Source organism: Bombina bombina, chromosome 6 (genome assembly GCF_027579735.1).
Source record: "Bombina bombina isolate aBomBom1 chromosome 6, aBomBom1.pri, whole genome shotgun sequence".
NCBI classification, from domain to species: Eukaryota; Metazoa; Chordata; class Amphibia; order Anura; family Bombinatoridae; genus Bombina; species Bombina bombina.
The window spans coordinates 317,267,225-317,288,723 of record NC_069504.1 but is presented as its reverse complement, the minus strand read 5'-3'; the positions used below and the strand labels follow the sequence as shown (position 1 = coordinate 317,288,723).

Sequence of the window (21,499 nt, the reverse complement as noted above, 5' to 3'; positions counted from 1 at the left end):
ATTGAATTAATTAAGTAAAAAAGAAACACGTACCTCCTAAAGCTGTTTAAGAGGCTACTCTATAATGCAGGAAGATTACAGACAAAATGCTATCAAAATTATGTAGTTTACAATTTCACTTTCCTATCAACCAGACATACCTGGCTGTCAAAGCACTAACACTTGTCACACTGTTCCATGTTAGTATAGGAAGTTAGTATAGGAAGATAGAATAGGAAGCTCAGGCAACTTCTGAGGGAGCAGTGAGTCAAGTGTAACTTTCAGCTACCAACTTTTTTTTACCAGGTAACCCTATGCAGGAATAATAATCAAATAATTAATAGTGCTATCCAGGAAAGGAAAGCATCTTTATTTTATTTCAGCTAAGGTAAGATTAAAAATAGTTTCATTTTTTGTTGTGTAGAGTACACCATGCACATCTAGTACTGTAACAACTAGGCATGTTTGGCTGCTACGTCAGTTCTACATTGGGCTAGGGAGTGTAGAAAAATAGTAAAGCTGTATGGTAGAGGAACAATACAGTAGTATCACATAGCTCATAACTGGAAATGAAAACACAAGTAAGTTCACTCTTAATGTTAACATGTGCGTTAAACTAAAATATCAAAGCTAAATATTAGAAGATCACATTAAAGCAAATATACCTTTATATTTATTACATGGTAAAAAGGAATGCACAAAACATTGATTTCCTTTTGTTATTAGGGAAAGCTTTCTGGTCTATGTGGAAATTTTGACAAGTACACATCAAATGATCTAACTACATCAAACAACATGGAAGTGAGAAACGCTCAAGTGTTTGGAGATAGTTGGACAGTGGGACAGGTATGTCAATGTGTATCAGTTAGCACCAATTACCATTTGAACCATATGAACATATTTATCACTATTTCCTCATACCTATCTTTTTACATATCTACTTTGTATGTCTTAAAGGTATATGAAACCCACATGTTTTCTTTTATGATTCAGATAGAGCATGCAATTTTAAGCAAATTTCTAAGTTTCTCCAATTATACATTTTTCTTTGTTCTCTTGGTATCTTTATTTGAAAAAGCAGGAATGTAAGCTTAAAAGCTGACCCATTTTTGGTTCAGCACCCTGGCTAGCTCTTGCTGATTGGTGACTACATTTTGCCACCAATCAGCAAGCGCTACCCAGGTACTGAACCAAAAATAGGCAAGCTTCTTAGCTTTTCAAATAAAGATACCAAGAGAACGAAGACAAATTAATAATCTGAGTAAATTAGAAATTTGCTTAAAATTGCAATGTCTATCTGAATCATGAAAGAAAACATTTGGGTTTCATATCTCTTTAAAGAAAGGGGTTGCCTCTCCCTAAACCTCAATAGGCTAAAATCATTAAAGGGACATGAAACACAATTTTTTTCTTTCATGATTCAGATAGAGAATACAATTTTAAATAACTTTCCAATATACTTTTATTATTTAATTTGCTTACTTCTTTTGTTATTCTTTGCTGAAAGATTTATCTACTTAAGCTCAGGAGCAGCAAAGAACCTAGGTCCTAGCTGCTGATTGGTGGCTGCATATATATACAGATTGTCATTGGCTCACCCATGTGTTAGTTAGAAACCAGTAGTGCATTGCTGCTCCTTCAACAAAAGATACCAAGAGAAATTAAACAAATTACATAATAGAAGTACATTTGAAAGTTGTTTAAAATTGTATGTTCTACCTAAATCATGAAAGAACATTTTTGAGTTTCATGTCCCTTTAAGTCCTACAAATGTTGATATATTGCTCTTTGTTGGGGGAACCTTGTGGTTATAGTGTAATGTTCTATCTATCTCCTGGGCAGTTGGCATGTTCTCATACAAGTACTACCCTATATATATTACATTTCTAGCTCAATCAGAGTACTTTATAAAGTGGACAATGCATTGCCTTTATCTGAAATAGTAACTTATTTTTTTAGCTTAGCTAATAACTATACCAACATGGCCTGTTGTTTGTTCATGTCTGGTTAGCTCATTCTAAGGTCTATAAAAAAAATGTAAAACAATCTTAGTACACAGTACAACTGGGAAGAGGTTCTTCAGTAACATATTTATTCTAATAGAGATTAAAAAGTGCATATTCTAGTGAATTTTAATATGTATTTTTTTTAATGAAATAGGCTTTAGAAACAGATGTAAGGGACTTTTCACACAGTTGACATTAAGGGGCTTATTTATGAAGATGCGGGCGGACATCGATAAATGCAGACAGCATACGCTTTCGGAATTTATCATTACACAAGCATTCCTTGTGAAATGCTTGTGCAATGCCGCCCCCTGCAGATTCGGTGCCAATCGACCACTAGCAGGGAGTGTCAATCATCCCGATCGTATCTGATCGGGACAATTACTATCCGCCACCTCTTAAGACTGCTGCTTCTTAACTTATGTTTTTGACAAACCTGAAAGCTCACGCGGAAACAGCTGCATTCACAGCTACATAAATCGGCCCCTAGGAATTCAGTGCACAGAAAATACACATAACATTTGAATTACCTTAAATAAGTTAGAAAAAGTTTGTTGTAACTCACATCAGTAAGATCAATAAGATACTGCATAAACACTGTAACATGGATTTTGACAGCAAATAAGGACTAGAAGTGCACAAAGTATGACCACAAAGACTTATGTATTCCCTAAGCATTCTTCAATTGCCTTACAAAACTTGTCCTTAATACTTCTATTAGAAGTCTATTGCACAAATCAACAACCCTTTAGGTAAAGTGCAAATTATTCTTTAAGTTGCTTCCCTTGTGATCACGAGGACATGATGACCCCTTGTTCTGGTGTTACCAACTCTAATACATTATATAATAAGAGCAATTTACATTTATTTTCTTACAGTGTAAAAGTTCAAATGAAACAATGAGACCCTGTGAAGTACATCAGAGTAAATTTCCATATGCAAAAAAGGAGTGTTCAATTCTCTATAGTGATGTATTTGCTGCTTGTCGCAATGTGGTAAGTTCCTATGTTTGTCTTGTACAAAACTATTTGTCTGTTCAAGAAAACGCTCTGCAGCAAGTAAGGTGTATAGTTATCTGGGAGCCAAACAATGCCAGGGCTTTGGACAGCAGAAAGACAACCAGTTTCTCATTAAGACTTTGTAACTTATCGATAAAACTCTTTCACATATCACCATGTCTAGCTATCTGTTTTATTGTTTGCCCCAGTTTGTTTTCATGAAAGAAACTTCAGAAATGATTGGAAATAACAAGTTTACAACAGCAATAGAAACTAGGCCATAGAGTTTCAGGGTGCTCTAACAAATTAGAGCATTTCATTTCTGCCCCCCCCCCATAATGTCCCTTTAAAGGGACATTAAACACTTTGAGATGGTAATATAAAATGATAAATTGTATATATAAAACAACTCTGCAATATACTTTCATTATTTATTTTGTCCTCTTTGCCTGTAATTCCATTCTGAAATTGTGAGCTTTTCAGTTCCTGTTAGAAATGGAAGTGCAGAACACTGTTAAATCCAGCACAACCATTGGCTGCACACTCTAGTGACCTATTTATAACTGTCCCTAATTGGCCACAGCAGAGAAGGTAACACAAGTTACAACATGGCAGCTCCCAGTGTTTTATAGGCACTAAAACTTTACACTTATTTTGTCACTTTTTAAACAACTAATGGGACTTTAAAAAATACATCTACATGTTAGTCATGGACTAATCTTTTCTTTGAATGTATCATTCTATCTTGCATGTATTTAGTGTTTAATGTCCCTTTAATAATGGCTGTCCTAATGTCAGTTAGGACAGCCTTTAAAATAGCATAGTTTTGCTTTCACTGTTTCTCATGTTTATGTGATGCTGTTAAACTGAGATAACATTTTATCTAATTTAAGTATATAATTATAGGAATCTAAGTTGTTTTACATGCAGATATTCCTGTCAAGTGCAGAAAAATATTTCTTCCTCTTCAATTAAATTATTTGAAGTTCTCCTTTTCCGTTCCAATATAACAGCTTGTATTATGAAAATAATTTCTAATGGTTCTAAAATAACATGCTGTATGCAGACGACTGCAAGCTGATATACAGATGTTACTTCTCCATATAATTATCACAGCAAATAAAGCATTAACCACTTGGCACAAAATAGCTGTTCTTTTATTAATCTAACATCATAATTAACCAGTTCCCCTACAAACATAAACCTTGTGTAATACTATAAGTAAACACTAGATGGCATTATCATAATTCTACAAAACAAAAATGGTTTAACTCATTTATCCTATTAATTACAGCTTTGCAGTTAGCTCTGATTAAGTTATTTTTTTCCTTAAGGTGAAATTATTATATAGAGTAGTGAGGAATAGTGTTGCACTTAGGAAACAATATCAGACACCTCACTAAGAGACAACTTCCTCAAATTGTCTAAGAGAAGATTTACACAAATACAAATATATAGAGAGGGCGCTACAAAGCCAAAGATATCAACACTTTCTGAATAAAAAATATATTTATTAAAATATGTTATAGTGCGTAAAGTACGGGACGTCTCCCTTAATCATCAGTTAGACCTATTCTGATAGGTGTAAAATTGGAACCTGAGTCAGTACAAGAATCAAAATAAATGTGAGCAAATGAGTTGTACTAGTTTGCCATACATAATATACACTAAGTGCTACAATATAACAATTTAACAATATCAACAAGTTAAAACATTAGGATTAAGTATCACTTTAGAGTTGTGGATTACAATCTCTCTTTGTGTTAAACAATCTCTTTAATGTATACCACCAGTTTCAAGGCTCAATAACCACAAGCTAAATACCACTCTTGTCGGTCTTGTCTTGTATTTTATATCCTGTTGTAATCGTATGACATGGCCGTTACACAAATACCTCTTAGAGCGATAAAAATCTTACTTGATGCGATCAGAGGAAGGAACACAGTTTGTGTAATTTACAAAAGTACCTGTATTGTTGTTTAACCGGACAAGTTGAGAGTTACATTATCCTTTCACACACAGAGTTTTGCTGCTGCCTCGAAAGATTTCTGTGCAGGTGAGTCCGTCCCACGTGACCGATGGCGTCCTGCACTTAGTGCTCTGCATGCAGGGAAGGCTCTATCAGTCACTCTGTAAGCGTTATATAGATGATCTGCTAATAATAAGGAGAGGATCTGAAACCGAATTGACAAAAATGTTTGAAAAGATGTACATAAATGATTTAGGACTACATTTTGTTTGTAGTCAGAGCAGGGATAAGGCGATTTTTCTGCTCTATCTGGGTTTTTACAGAGAGTAAGAGTAGTTTTCTTAGCATTTCTTATATGCATCCATGCCATACTTTGTTTTTATTTGCAGGGATAAAAAAGTACTCTGGCATACATACAGTATGTATCAAACAGTGCTGGAACTGAAATGGAACATATTAACTGGGTTTAGTTATTGTGAAATTATTTATATTGTCCATAATATATTTGGGACTACATTTTGTTTGTAGTCAGAGCAGGGATAAGGCGATTTTTCTTGACCTTGAGATTATGGTGATTAACAATAAACTAGAGACAAAGACCCATTTCAAGAAAGTGGACTGTAAAAACTTTATACATGCTGATAGCTGTCACCTAAAGGCATGGAAAGATAATATCCCGTTGTGCCAGAATTGAAGACTTTGAAAACCAAATAACCTTATTGGCAGAGAAATTTAATATAAGAGGTTATGATGAGGACAATATTAATAGAGCTATTGAGAAAGCAAAAACTGTAGAGAGGGAGACTCTGTTAAAATATAAGACTAAGGACATAGAAAATGTGGATATGATTAAGGTACCATTTATAGCAGACTATAGTACAGTCTTTATCTTTATTAAAAAGATAGTCAATAAACACAGGCACCTTCTTATGGAAGACACTATTAAAAGGGAGGAGTAATTACCACCAAAACCTACCTTTGTTTTCAGGAAAGCAAACAACTTTAAAACTATGCTGGCTCCAAGTGAGCTTAAATATAAAGCCAAAATGAAGACCCAGGTAGACATAGATGGGAGAAAAATAGCTGGATTTTTTCCTTTCTATACTTGCAAAGCTTGCAAAGTCAGCTATAAGATACAAAGCCTTAGGATAAACAAATCTATAGATGAATATACTATAAATGAAACTATTAGATGCACACAAAAAATGTGATCTATGTATTGAAGTACAAACAAACAAACAAACGAGCAGTGCGCTCTTTCTTGCCCTCACCGCATATGAGTAGTACTTCCGGTATTCGGCACACAGGAGAGTGGGGATGACGTGTAAGTCACATGAACCAGTAAAGGAACAGCAGCATATCCGTCCTATACGCTATACAGACAGGAGATCCAAAATACAAAATATAGTTCCAATGCTGGTGTAGAATAAAAAGTTCCAATTTTATTATCCAAGTATAAAAACAGCAACGAAACATGTCTGCTGCATGAGGAGCGGAGCTTTCCCCCCTTTTGATGTGTAACACTTTTATGTAAGTCTTGGTCAGTTTGGGCTGTGTGTTAGCTGGACTGTACTATGCCTTTCGTTGCTGTTTTTATACTTGGATAATAAAATTGGAACTTTTTATTCTACACCAGCATTGGAACTATATTTTGTATTTTGGATCTTATGTATTGAAGTATACTTGTAATTTGTTCTATATTGGAGAGACGAAAATATGTCTCAGAGACCGCATAAGAGAACATTTGTGGAGTATAGAGGAAGAGAAAGAGGACACACTTTTATATAAGTATTTTAAAGAAGGTACATCAAGGTAACACTAAAGATATATGCTATTGGTCCATCCACACAATTAGGGGTCACTGGAGAGGGGGAATATAGAAAAAACTCTGCTCATAAAAGAAGCAGACACTTTATTTCCTAGAGGAAATTCGGAATTAGACCTCTCACCTTTTTTGTTTGAATAATATGACACGAATCACACTCCTTCTTGTTAATTTAGTTATTTACTATCTTTAATTAAAATTTCTTTTAATTTTAGACTTTACTTATAACTAAGTATCTTATCACATATGTTATGTTACAGTTCAATAATCCCATAGTATTATTATCCATGTATGAATTAATGTTGCAAATCTCTTAAAAAATCTCCCTGATCCAATAAATGGACAGTATGCTCTTTTTAAATTTTGCAAATAGAATATTTTTTAGTTATTGTTGTATTCATCAAAAAACTTTTGAAAATTTTTTTTTAGGATGTAAGATGCTGATGAAGAGAATGTTATAATATGTTTTATGTATACCACCTCCAAATGAAAATAGATAATATCATCTTTAAAAAAAGAATTTAAGAGCACCAACCATCATAACATCTTAATAGGATTTATGTATACCACCTTAAAAATTACAATGTCAATACCATCTTAATGTGAGAAACTTTAGGAGCCATCAGTTATCCTTCCACCAATAATAGACAGAGGAACCCTTTATAATGAAGCTTTCTATATGCCACTAACATCTTGATAAAGCCCTGAAAAGTGCGAAACACATTGTCTATGTGGCATTGATATTTGTGATAAAAACAATCTTTGTTTTTACTGCATCTTATTGACTTTTTATTTAACCCGGGTTAATCATCATTTCTTCAACAACAGTAAGCTAATTCTAGCTGGAATATCAACATCTACAGAGTGACTGATATAGAGCCTTCCCTGCGTACAGAGCACTAAGTGCAGGATAAAAGGTCTATTCTCGCCAACTCTTTTTATTGGCAAACAGCAATATCCATTTACAATGCCCACAGTGAGTGTCGTCCGTGACGTCAGACGCCATCAGTCCCGTGGGATGGACTCACCTGCACAGAAATCTTTCGAGGCAGCAGCAAAACTCTGTGTGTGAAAGGATAATGTAACTCTCAACTTGTCCGGTTAAACAACAATACAGGTACTTTTGTAAATTACACAAACTGTATTCCTTCCTCTGATCGCATCAAGTAAGATTTTTATCGCTCTAAGAGGTATTTGTGTAACGGCCATGTCATACGATTACAACAGGATATAAAATATAAGACAAGACCCACAAGAGTGGTATTTGGCTTGTGGATATTGAGCCTTGAAACTGGTGGTATACATTTTTTAACACAAAGAGACATTGTAATCTACAACTCTAAAGTGATACTTAATCCTAATCGGCTAGATTACGAGTTTGGCGTTAGCCATAAAAAGCAGCGTTAAGGGGTCCTAACGCTGCTTTTTAACGCCCGCTGGTATTACAAGTTTGGAAGGTACAGGTGTACCGCTCACTTTTCTTCCGCAACTTTTCCATACTGCAAATCCCCTTACGTCAATTGCGTATCCTATCTTTTTAATGGTATTTGGCTAACGCCGGTATTACAAGTCTTGGAAGAAGTGAGTGGTACAGCCTCTACCTCCAAGACTCCTACCGCATATAAAAGTCAGTAGTTAAGAGTTTTATGGGCTAATGCCAGAACATAAAGCTCTTAACTAAAGTGCTACAAAGTACACTAACACCCATAAACTACCTATTACCCCTAAACCGAGCCCCCCCACATTGCAAACACTAATATAATTTTTTTTAACCCCTTATCTGCCAACCGGACATCGCCGCCACCTACATTATACCTATGAACCCCTAATCTGAAGCCCCTAACATCGCCAACACTTACATTATATTTATTAACCCCTAATCTGCCGCCCCCAAAGTCGCCGCCACCTACCTACAATTATTAACCCCTAATCTGCCGACCGGACATCGCTGCCACTATAATAAATGTATTAACCCCTTAACTGCCGCACTCCCGCCTCGCAAACACTAGTTCAATTTTATTAACCCCTAATCTGCCCCCCCAACGTTGCCGACGCCTACCTACAATTACCCCTAAACCTAAGTCTAACCCTAACCTTAACACCCCCCTAACTTAAATCTATTTTTAATAAATCTAAATAAAATTACTATAATTAAATAAATTATTCCTATTTAAAACTAAATACTTACCTGTAAAAAAAACCTAATATAGCTACAATATAACTAATATTACATTGTAGCTATTTTAGCATTTATTTTTGCTTTACAGGCAACTTTGTATTTATTTTAACTAGGCACAATAGTTATTAAATAGTTATTAACTATTTAATAAATACCTAGATAAAATAAATACAAATATACCTGTAAAATAAACCCTAACCTAAGTTACAATTACACTTAACACTACTCTATAATTAAATTAATTACCTAAACTACCTACAATTAAATACAATTAAATAAAATAAACTAAATTACGAAAAAAAACCCCACTAAATTACAGAAAATAAAAAAGAAATTACAATATTTTAAACTAATTACACCTACTCTAATCCCCCTAATAAAATAAAAAAGCCCCCCAAAATAATAAAATTCCCTACCCTACACTAAATTACAAATAGCCCTTAAAAGGGCCTTTTGCAGGGCATTGCCCCAAAGTAATCAGCTCTTTTAACAGCCCTTAAAAGGGCTTTTTGCGGGGCATTGCCCCAAAGTAATCAGCTCTTTTTCTATCAGCCAATCGGAATTAAGGTAGGAAAAATCAGATTGGCTGATTCAATCAGCCAATCAAATTGAAGTTCAATCCGATTGGCTGATCCAATCAGCCAATCGGATTGACCTCGCATTCTATTGGCTGTTCTGATCAGATTTTTTCTACCTTAATTCCGATTGGCTGATAGAATCCTATCAGCCAATCGGAATTTGAAAGACGCCATCTTGGATGACGTCATTTAAAGGAACCGTCATTCATCGTCTAGTCGTCAGGCAAGGAGGATGTTCCGCGTCAGAGGTGTTCAAGATGGTGCCGCTTTGCTCCGGAAGGATGAAGAAAGAAGATGCAGATTGGATAAAGATTTCTTCCGGTCTGGATGTCCTCTTCTGCCCGGATAGGATGAAGACTTCGGACCCTCTGGAGGACCTCTTCTTGCCGGATTGGATGAAGAGTTCGGCCCGGCTGGGTGAAGATGGCTAAAGGTAGGGTGATCTTCAGGGGGTTAGTGTTAGGTTTGTAAAGGGGGGATTGGGTGGGTTTTAGAGTAGGGGTATGTGGGTGGTGGGTTTTAATGTTGAGGGGGTATTGTTTTTTTTTACAGGTAACACAGCTGATTACTTTGGGGCAATGCCCCGCAAAAAGCCCTTTTAAGGGCTGGTAAAAGAGCTGATTACTTTGGGGCAATGCCCTGCAAAATGCCCTTTTAAGGGCTATTTGTAATTTAGTGTAGGGTAGGGAATTTTATTATTTTGGGGGGCTTTTTTATTTTATTAGGGGGATTAGAGTAGGTGTAATTAGTTTAAAATATTGTAATTTCTTTTTTATTTTCTGTAATTTAGTGTTTTTTTTTTTCCTAATTTAGTTTATTTAATTTAATTGTATTTAATGGTAGGTAGTTTAGGTAATTATTTTAATTATAGAGTAGTGTTAGGTGTAATTGTAACTTAGGTTAGGGTTTATTTTACAGGTATATTTGTATTTATTTTATCTAGGTATTTATTTAATAGTTAATAACTATTTAATAACTATTGTGCCTAGTTAAAATAAATACAAAGTTGCCTGTAAAATAAAAATAAATCCTAAAATAGCTACAATGTAACTATTAGTTATATTGTAGCTATATTAGGGTTTTTTTTTACAGGTAAGTATTTAGTTTTAAATAGGAATAATTTATTTAATTATAGTAATTTTAATTTGATTTATTAAAAATAGATTTAAGTTAGGGGGGTGTTAGGGTTAGACTTAGGTTTAGGGGTTAATAACTTTATTATAGTAGCGGCGACGTTGGGGTCGGAAGATTAGGGGTTAATAATTGTAGGTAGGTGTCAGCGACATTGGGGGGGCAGATTAGGGGTTAATAAAATTTTACTAGTGTTTGCGAGGCGGGAGTGCGGCGGTTTAGGGGTTAATACATTTATTATAGTGGCGGCAATGTCCAGTCAGCAGATTAGGCGTTAATAATTGTAGTTAGGTGGCAGCGAGGTTGGGGCAGCAGATTAGGGGTTAATACATATAATGTAGGTGTCGGAGATGTTGGGGGCAGCAGATTAGGGGTTCATAGGTATAATGTAGGTGGCGGCGGTGTCCGGAGCGGCAGATTAGGGGTTAATAATATAATGCAGGTGGCGAGGATGTCGGGGGCAGCAGATTAGGGGTTAATAAGTGTAAAGTTAGGGGTGTTTAGACTCGGGGTTCATGTTAGGGTGTTAGGTGTAGACTTAGAAAGTATTTCCCATAGGAAACAATGGGGCTGCGTAAGGAGCTGAACACAGCTCAGCCCCATTGTTTCCTATGGGGAAATCGTGCACGAGCACGTTTTGCCAGTTTACCGCTACCATAAGCAACGCTGGTATTACAGGTAGAAGTGGCGCTAAATTTGCTCAACGCTCACTTTTCTGAGGCTAACGCAGCCATTCAGAAAACTTGTAATACCAGGGTTGTTTAAAGTGTGCGCTGGAAAAAAAAGGCTCGTTAGCAACGCAAGTTTTTACCGACAAAGCTTGTAATCTAGCCGAATATTTTAACTTGTTGATATTGTTAAATTGTTATATTGTAGCACTTAGTGTATATTATGTATGGCAAACTAGTACACCTCATTTGCTCAGTTTTATTTTGATTCTTGTACTGACTCAGGTTCCAATTTTACACCTATCAGAATAGGTCTAACTGATGATTAAGGGAGACGTCCCATATTTTACGCACTATAACATATTTTAATAAATATATTTTTTGTTCAGAAATTATTATAACCACAACTGTCTTGATATAATAACAAAGATGTCTACTTTTAATCACATCAGTAATAAAAATGTAAACAATTTCTCTAAGGATATATTTTTACATATGTATATACCTGATGCAAAGATAATGAATTATACGTATGACTATGATTATGTGTGTTTCATTCCAGATAGATGTGACATCATTTGTTAAAAATTGTCACACAGACACTTGCAACTGTAACCTTGGTGGGGACTGTGAGTGTCTATGTACCAGCATAGCAGCTTACGCCCATAAATGCTGCCAACAAGGTGTTGTGGTTCATTGGAGATCTCCCACAATTTGCCGTAAGTTGTATTCCATAATTATAAATAGCATTTTTGAAATATCATAACAACATTTACTATAGCATTATAAATACTATAATATTACTTTATAAGCTCATTATATCTATCTATCTATCTATCTATCTATCTATCTATCTATCTATCTATCTATCTATCTATCATCTATCCGTCTGTCTGTCTATTGCTAAATCTAACTCTTGAGATTTTAAATAAATTCAGTGATCTTATCTAGATCTGATTCTGTGCCTTGTACTGATGGTGATCTACTGTTTCTTTGTTCTGCTCTATCTGGGTTTTTATAGAGAGTAAGAGTCGTTTTCTTAGCATTTCTTATATGCATCCATGCCATACTTTGTTTTTAGTTGCAGGGATACAAAAAGTACTCTGGCATACATACAGTATGTATCAAACAGTGCTGGAACTGAAATGGGACTATTCAAGGAACATATTACCTGGGTTTAGTTATTGTGAAATTCTTTATATTGTCCATAATATATTCAGCAATGACTGTGTGATTGCTTTTCTTTTGGGGCATAATTGGACAAAAAGCTTGTTTTTTAGGATTTTGTGCACTAGCTTGTCTGTCATGGGGCCTAATGATGGAAAGCTCTCCGTTTAGGTGAGATGATATACAATTAAACTTTGCACTTTCTATTTTGTATTTTAATTTTGTATACAGCAATGTATTAGGATTGTGATTTTACAAATTATGATTATGCTTTCACAGTTTCTGTGTAACTTTAGCCAATTAGGATCATACCTTGGGCCAGATTACAAGTGGAGCACAAAGTATCGCTTTAGCTAAAGTGATATTTGCATTCCACTTTGTAATACCAAATTTATTACAAGTGGTATTACAAGTTTACAACAAGTTTACAGCAATGCGAACATGAGCTCACGTTCACATTACTGTGAAGCATTACGCTCAAGAGAGCGTGCTTCCAAAGGCTCCTTTGGGAGCCTTGTTTTGATGCCATCACAGATGGCATCAGAACCTCGCACAGCGAAGAGGGAGGTAGGGCAGTGTTGGGCAGTAGTTAGAAAATATATATATGTATATGACTATATACAGTACATATATATTTATGAGTGAATATATGTATATACACATATTAACGCATACATATATATCTATATAAGCATATACATATATATTTACTGGGAACACACAATTCCCATAAGGTACCTTTCAGTGAAATTTTTTTTTCTAACACCCCACTCCCACGAACTTTAAAGCCCCAAAACTGTCTAGTACAGTTTTTTTTTTTTTTTTTTTTTTTTTTAAAAGCTATATTTTTTTTTTAAATAAAAAACTATAATTCCCTCTATGTTAAGGGCATTTGGGGCACTGATCTCTCGTTAATTTTCGGAACACTAATTGCTACCACAAGCTAATGGCTGGTTATTTGCCTGTTTGCGGGAGCGCAATAATTTGGCGCTCCACTTGTAATCTAACCCCTTGTATATTTATGTGTATCTTTTACGATTTACATTGCACTTTGTAAATTTGAAAAGCTGACAGCTTCAGTTTCCCAACGAGTTTAATTACTTTCTATGGGCTCAATAAGCAAAGATTCTCTATTATGGAGAGAAATTATAGTGAATGCTTAACAGGGGCAGAAATATCTGAATTCTATAAAAGGTGAGAGATGCCTTCCATAGAAAGTAATGAAGCTCTCTTGGATACAGAATTTTAAAGGGGAGTGAGAAAGTAATTCAAAAAACACCTGGGGATGATTATACAGGCTCAGTTAGCAGCAATTACAAATTAAACTAATATGTTTTCCCTACAATTTAACTTGCCTTTGCCTATAGTTTAGTAAATATTACTTTTCTGTCTTAAGAAAATATATTGTGAATTTTGAGCAAACTTCACCTGCATACTAAAAAAAAAAGGAGACTAGCTTGTTTAAAATACTAAAGCTCTCTTACAAGACTTGCAAGAGAGCTTTAGGCATACCCTAGGAAGTCCCCTCTTCATCCCAGGGAACTCCCACTTACTGAAGCTGTGTAGTTATTTTACAAAAGAGAACATACTAAGTGAAATGTAGCTTGTAAAATATGCACAGAAATATGTAATGTATGATCCTAATTTGTTAAAGGAACACAGAAACTTAAAAAAAATAATTAGAATTTCTAAAATCACTGATGGATCTAAATCTAAATGTATAAAAATATAAAATAGAAAGTGCAAAGCTTGAATGTAATAATACTGAAAGGACCCAATCTGAAGTGTGACGTAATATAAAATGCAAAGCACAAAATGTAAGTGTAAAAAAACTTGCATATCATGCAGTGCAATATTGCACTGGGCTTGTTGCTTCTTCAGATACAGAAATGTTAAATAATTACAAAATGCTGTATCAAGTGCAAATATCTTAAGTGAGTATTGCATATAATCTAGGCTCTAGAATAAAAACTTATTTGTATTCATTGTTAGCTGATCCTTTTATTATTATTTCTGTAGACTACTGTGAAAGGTGAAGCTTATAAAAAATAGAGTTTTTTTATTGCTTGTGTTACAACATATTTATATATTAGCGCTACGGAATCTGTTGGCGCTTTACAAATACCTGATAATAATAATATATGTACACCTAATTAAAGAGCATTACTCCAGTTAAATGAGTCTCAGCCAGTGTTTTTGGGACAACCTGGTTTGTAACAACCTTCACCTGAGGGTGTTGCACAGAATTTGGGCTGGGAGGGGCAAGACACAAAATATCTCAAACCTGGGGCAAAATTAAACCTTACTAAATCTCTTAAAGGCTACAATAGCCCTTCCCATTTTAACACTTCCTTTTCTGGCTGTTTGAAATCAGCAGCCACATAGGAGCAAAAGGAGCTTTCATAAGGCAGATGTGCAGGGGACTGTCCTTTGTATGTCAACCGAATGTATCTTTGTCTGTGTAGCCATAAATCCTTTCCTCGAATTAATATGTTTCTATTGTATTATATGTATTTTATTTTTAATCTTTTTATGTTTTTTTTCCAGCCTTTGACTGTGAATACTATAATCAAGGTAAGAGCCAATGAGAAATGTGGATCATATTGTTATGGCTATAATATGAAAACATATCAGGTAATTTAGATAGTCAGAATATCTAATGTGTGTTTTTATAGGCCCTTTTTTAATCAATTTCTAGACCATTAAAGCTGATTTTGTGTTCACAAAATGAAGTAACCACGTGCTCTGTTTATTTCTCTCAATATTTCAAGTATTTGTCAGCTTTGTTTCTCTATCCCTTTGTTATGATTAATGTCCTTGTTGAATAATGGCATCATAAAGGGATGATAGATATTGGTTTCTCAATCTCTCATCAAAACAAATGCATTGGTAATGGATAGTCTGAGTGTAAATAACTCTACTTTATGTGGTTGGTTTGGAGCTAAACAAATTTGTTAAGTGTAACCAAAAAGTAAGTAAATTATCCATTAAATGTCCCCAAATATATACTCACTTACTTGTCACATTTATTAAACTACCTGAAATATCATGTGCAAAGTTAAAAAAGTATGGGGTTCTTTAGAATATTAAGGTAGAATGTAGATCCTCCTTCAAAAGAGAGAATCTAAACCTTTCAAATTTAGAGTTTTAATTCCCCTATAAGAAAAGTTAAGAAAGCGCCCCCTACCCCATAACAGAAATCAATGGTGGTTCCAATGTTCTCAGGGGGATCACATATATATATATATATATATATATATATATATATATATATATATATATATATATATTATAAACTGTTCATTCTAGAATGACTTTCTCTCTTTCAAAAATAAAATGGGTCTCCTGGCCCTCTAGGGGAAATATTGTACTCTTGTGGTCCCTCATGAAAACCTCCCATGAGGCTAGTGTTATAGGTGATGAACATAAGTAAAATTCTGACTGTGGTTTTATTCGAGTTCTAAAACGAGTCAGGAGTTTTACAAAGTACAAAAGTTTTTTTTTTAATTTGTAATAAATTGTTTCCTTTGTCCTCTAAATAACTTGTAGTTTCTTTGTATAGAGTAAATATTTAATAAAGCATTTTTTCTATTTAAATTACACATTTTTTTGTATGTTTATCAATAATGTGGCCCATATGGTTTAATAAGAATGGAATCAGTGTACACAAATATATTAATGCTATTTTCTTTTTTTATCTAGGGCTTGGAGAAGGTCCCTTTATCCTCTCCAGTTGTGGTAATAGTGAAATTGTTTTAGGGGGTAATGTTTCCAGCAAATATATATTCCCATTGCCAAGAGCAAGTGCACATGGAAATGTGTTGTTTAACTTCATGATAACACCTGGACTTTTCAAAGATAAAGACTTATGTGAGTATACGGTGTCTAAATATTTATACAATGTTGTCACACAACAATTCAGGCAATCTGGCTTTAAGCCAGTATCAACTGTATTTTATATCCTATTCCACTTTTTATTGTACTTTTATATTTTAGAGAGTTTTAATATGTAGCACTCCAGATTTTAAGTAGTGTTCTAAATATTTCCCATTTAACTATTGTAGTAAGATTTCTACTGGATAAATAGTTCCTAACCTTGTTGCTCCATTTTTAATGTATATTTAAGGGTCAGTCTACTTAAAATAATGTTTTATTGTTTATTTTCCCACTCTCCAGTTTTGCATAACCAACACAGTTTTTTCAATATAATTTGTACCTATGTGATTGCCTTGTATCTAAACCTCTGCAGACTGCCCCTTATCTCACTTCTTTTGACAGACATGCATTTTAGCCAATCAGTGCTGGCTCATAAATAACTCCACAGGAGTGAGCACACTGTTATCTATATGACACACCTGAACATTGTCTAACTGTGAAAAACTGTAAAAATGCACTGAAATAAGAGGAGGCCTTCAACGGTTTATAAATCAGTTATGAGCCTACCTAGGTTTAGCTTTCAACAAAGAATACCAAGAGAACAAAGCACATTTAATGATAAAAGTCAATTGAAAAGTTGTTTAAAATTGCATGCCCTGCTACAGGTTGGTTCCGGTGGAGGAGGAGCAAGCAGGTGTAGCTGAGTTCTGACCTCCAGTCCTGTAGCTCTTGGCGGTGGATTTTCACGCCGTATCCCACTTCTGGGGTTGCTCTAAGGATAGTGTGCTACAACAGCTCTGGAACCTGTATCGGTGGAAAGCCATCCCACTGAGACGGTAATAAACCACCCAAGTAAGACCGGCACTTATACCCGGTTTGAAAATCAAGTTAACGGAGCAACGGCCTTTCCCTTATCCACCTGGCTCAAGGTAACAGTCGCCCCTTCCCCTCTGTGGGGGCTGTGAGAGAGAGGACGGAAGGGTCTGGAATCTGCCGTGCAAACTGGAAATCGGCTATCCCTCACCCTACTACAGCTAAGCCTGTACACAGCTTTTTCTCCTGATTTTTGTCTGCCCCTCTTGGCTGCTGCCGCGCCTGTCACTCTCAACACCGAAACATTCTATCACACGGAAATACCTGCGGTAGCTTCAGACTTACCAGGGATCCTACTCCTGACCGGCGACGGCGGCTGTACCCCCCTCCCTCACCGGTGCTGCGCGGGAGGCGGTGGGGTCGGGCTGCGCTTGACGGGAGATCGGAGGACCGGCTTCTGGTTGGTGCTTTTCCCCTTTGGTGGTCTGGTTGGACCGGTCCTTCTCCCCTCCCACCGTTGCTGCGTGAGGGGAGACGAGGGACTGTGGGCTTAACGAAGCGGGGATAAGGATCACTTCTTTGCTATGGCAGGAGAACCGGCCTGCTGTGATGTGGGCCAAGGTGCGATCAAACAACTACCTTTTCAGTAAGCATTTCAGCTAAGACAGGCGGTCAGCACAAGAGGAGGTAAGACATAAGAATTAACATTGTTCTTTATTTGAGCAGAAAGGAAAAGCTTCACACAGCACAAAATTCTCAATCGGCTATCCCTCGGCTATCCCTCACCCTACTACAGCTAAGCCTGTACACAGCTTTTTCTCCTGATTTTTGTCTGCCCCTCTTGGCTGCTGCCGCGCCTGTCACTCTCAACACCGAAACATTCTATCACACGGAAATACCTGCGGTAGCTTCAGACTTACCAGGGATCCTACTCCTGACCGGCGACGGCGGCTGTACCCCCCTCCCTCACCGGTGCTGCGCGGGAGGCGGTGGGGTCGGGCTGCGCTTGACGGGAGATCGGAGGACCGGCTTCTGGTTGGTGCTTTTCCCCTTTGGTGGTCTGGTTGGACCGGTCCTTCTCCCCTCCCACCGTTGCTGCGTGAGGGGAGACGAGGGACTGTGGGCTTAACGAAGCGGGGATAAGGATCACTTCTTTGCTATGGCAGGAGAACCGGCCTGCTGTGATGTGGGCCAAGGTGCGATCAAACAACTACCTTTTCAGTAAGCATTTCAGCTAAGACAGGCGGTCAGCACAAGAGGAGGTAAGACATAAGAATTAACATTGTTCTTTATTTGAGCAGAAAGGAAAAGCTTCACACAGCACAAAATTCTCAATCTCAAAGAAGTTATACTGCTTGGTTAAAAAGTTCAGTGGTTGGCATATTGAAACACAATTTGCACAATATATTTTTTGATACAAAATCTGACTCTGATTGAGAAGTTGGCAAACACAAGGAAACCTGTAAAAATAAATCAAGGGCTAAGATCTCTGGGAGAGCTAAGACTATGTTTCCAAGTTATATTTAAATCTAAGCCCTAAAAACATTTTGACTAATAAAGTGCACTCAATGTGTACAGGACATTTAGCTAATCTATTACTGTAAGAGCACACAGACAGGGCCCTTGTTCTTTATGAAACTGTTGGGAAGAGGGAACAGGTGAGAGGGTGGAAGGAACCCCCATTTGGAATAACGGAACATTTCTGTCTACAATTATTGCATATGTAAGGGGGAATCTTTTTCTTGTCCCTCTAATTTTTTTTATTTTTTTTCTTTCTTTTGTGGAACTGCGCAAAGATTTTTTTGATGCAGGGCTAAATGGCATATTATCTAACCCTCTTTTCTCCCTTCATTTAAAATAGCGCTTTGTTGTCACAACAGTTTTATTTATTGTGTGTGAAAAAAATGTGCACCACTGCTTGATTTTGCTGTATCATTTTTGCTCTCTTTCTTTGTTTTTGTTTTTTGTTTTGTTTTTTTAAGAAGTTGAAGCAAAGATTATGGTTGATGTCTAAACATTTGGGTTGTTAAATTTTTCTGGTCTCTGTGTCTGAGTAGCTCCTAGTTGATATTATAGTCATACGTGGTCAGTGTATTTGTTTAAACTAAAGAGGAAGGAGAAAGAGAAAGAATAATATTGTACCACCGTGAATTTTGAGTTTATTTTTTCTCTCCCTTGTAAATATATCTCCCTCTTGCCCTGAACAGAGGGAAGTAAGGAGATGGCAGAGTCTAGTAGGGCAAGGGAAGAAAACATTACTTCTCTCCCTATTGGGACTAGTACAAATTCACTTAGAAGGGCGAATACTTTGTTTTTGGTTCCTTTTAGAGGATTTAGTGTATCGATAAAGACAGCAAGGGGAGAGGGGGCAGAGGGAGGAGAGGGTGGTTCCTTCTCCTTCCCTTCTCCTTCTTGACCCCTACAAATTGTTGGTCGTTCCGTGGCTGGTTTTGTGACTCCCCTCTTATAGATCCCCCACTACCCACTACCCTATATCACGAGTATATAAATTATTCTCCCCCTTTTTTTTTTTTCCTCCCCCTCAATTGAGCACTATCACCCCCTTCCTTCACGCGGCACGTCCCAACCTATTTTTTTTTCTTTCTTCTTTTTCATTCGCACATTAATTATCACAGTATATGGATAAATTCCTCCACAGTCACGCCTAGACTCCTTCGCCAGCCATGGCGGCCAAACAAAGAGAAAGAAGAACCAAAAATATCGTAGAATCTGCTACCGACGTACAGACACCCCCCTTAAACATACCAACTACCAATGAAGGTATTAATATGCAAGTACTGGTAACAAATATCGCAGAGGCCTTAAATCCTAAATTTGATGCTTTTAGGATGGAGATTAAACATGACATCGCTTTATTAACTCAGGAAGTGAGACAATTTAATAACAGAATTAATGAAGTAGAACAGAGAGTATCTGACCTCGAAGACCTCACTACTGCGCAGAGTACAAGTTTAGAAACCACGGTTGTTTCTCTAACTAAACGACAGAGTAAGATTGAGGATCTTGAAAACCGTGCTAGACAAAATAATATCCGCGTTATTGGGGTACCCGAGGGAAAACAACCCGAAGACCTATGCTCATTTATTTCAGAGACCCTGGTGCAGCTTCTTAAAATCCCCCCTAGCTACCCTCAAATCGTGGTTGAAAGGGCACATAGAATAGGGCAGATGCATGTCGATAATAAAGGAAACAGCAGACCTAGACCTGTAATTGCTAAATTGCAAAACTTTCGTGAAAACCAACCCATTATGTTTAAAGAAAATAGAATTCTTATATTCCAGGATTACTCAGCAGAGACAGCTTTTAAAAGAAAGAATTTAGCCCCAACATGCTCCAAATTTATCCAACAAGGGTATCAGGCCCTAATTATCTACCCCTCGAAACTAAAAGTTTTTGTTAAGGGAAAGGCATATCTTTTTGAAAATGCACAAGAAGCAGAAAAACTTCTGAGTCAGCTGAACTCCTCTGAGCAACAATGAGTTCATACAAAAGAGTCTTTTTTAACGTTACAATAGAAATTAATTATTTTATTTTTTTTTCGTTTTGTTGTTTTTTCCTCTCTTATCTCTGCCCTTTTTCCCCTCGTTAGCTAAAACTTATGGCGAATTTTAAAATTGTATCATGGAACATTGGAGGTATCACCACCCCCATAAAGAGGAAAGCGATTCTCACTCAGTTAAGAAAAATGGATACAGATATAGCCTTCCTCCAGGAAAAGCATCTTAACCTGGAGGAAACCTTAAAACTTAAAACATCTTGGGCCAAGGAGGTTATTGCTTCGCCAGGGCAAGGGAGAAAGAGAGGGGTTGCTGTTTTGATAGGAAAGAAAATTAATGCAGAATTTTTATATGCTGGGGTGGACCCGGAGGGGAGATCGGTAATTTTAAAAATAAAAATTGATAATTGTATTTATACGCTTTGTAATATTTATGCACCTAACATTCTTGATCCAGAGTTCTGGAACCAGCTACAAATTAAAATTCTTGCTGTTCGGGAGGGCTGCCTAATTATTGGGGGAGATTTCAACATGGCCCCACACTGCCCCCTCGACAGATTAAGGCAAAACATAAAGCAGAAAAAGCAGAAAAGGGATAGGTTGGAAACTAAACTATTTACTAGAATCATGCAGAATCTAGGCATTAAAGATATATGGAGGTTGCAAAACCTAGAAGACAGAGACTATACATGCTTCTCGAAAGCCCATAAAACTTTATCAAGGATCGATCTCTTCTTGATAGACGAAAGATTTTCCACTTCTGAGGTTAAGGCAAAAATACTTCCAATCTCTC

The 21,499-nt window shown here is 36.4% G+C and overlaps 1 protein-coding gene across 1 annotated transcript in view; it reads left to right on the top strand.

The window, feature by feature from the left end:
- The window catches only part of OTOGL (otogelin like), a 410,237-nt gene that overhangs the window by 242,619 nt on the left and 146,119 nt on the right, over positions 1 to 21,499 (top strand). The window contains exons 25-29 of the mRNA XM_053719241.1: positions 706 to 825; positions 2,864 to 2,980; positions 11,896 to 12,052; positions 15,048 to 15,074; positions 16,203 to 16,370. Coding sequence (XP_053575216.1) covers positions 706 to 825; positions 2,864 to 2,980; positions 11,896 to 12,052; positions 15,048 to 15,074; positions 16,203 to 16,370 — 589 coding nt within the window. The remainder of the gene's footprint in view (positions 1 to 705; positions 826 to 2,863; positions 2,981 to 11,895; positions 12,053 to 15,047; positions 15,075 to 16,202; positions 16,371 to 21,499) is intronic.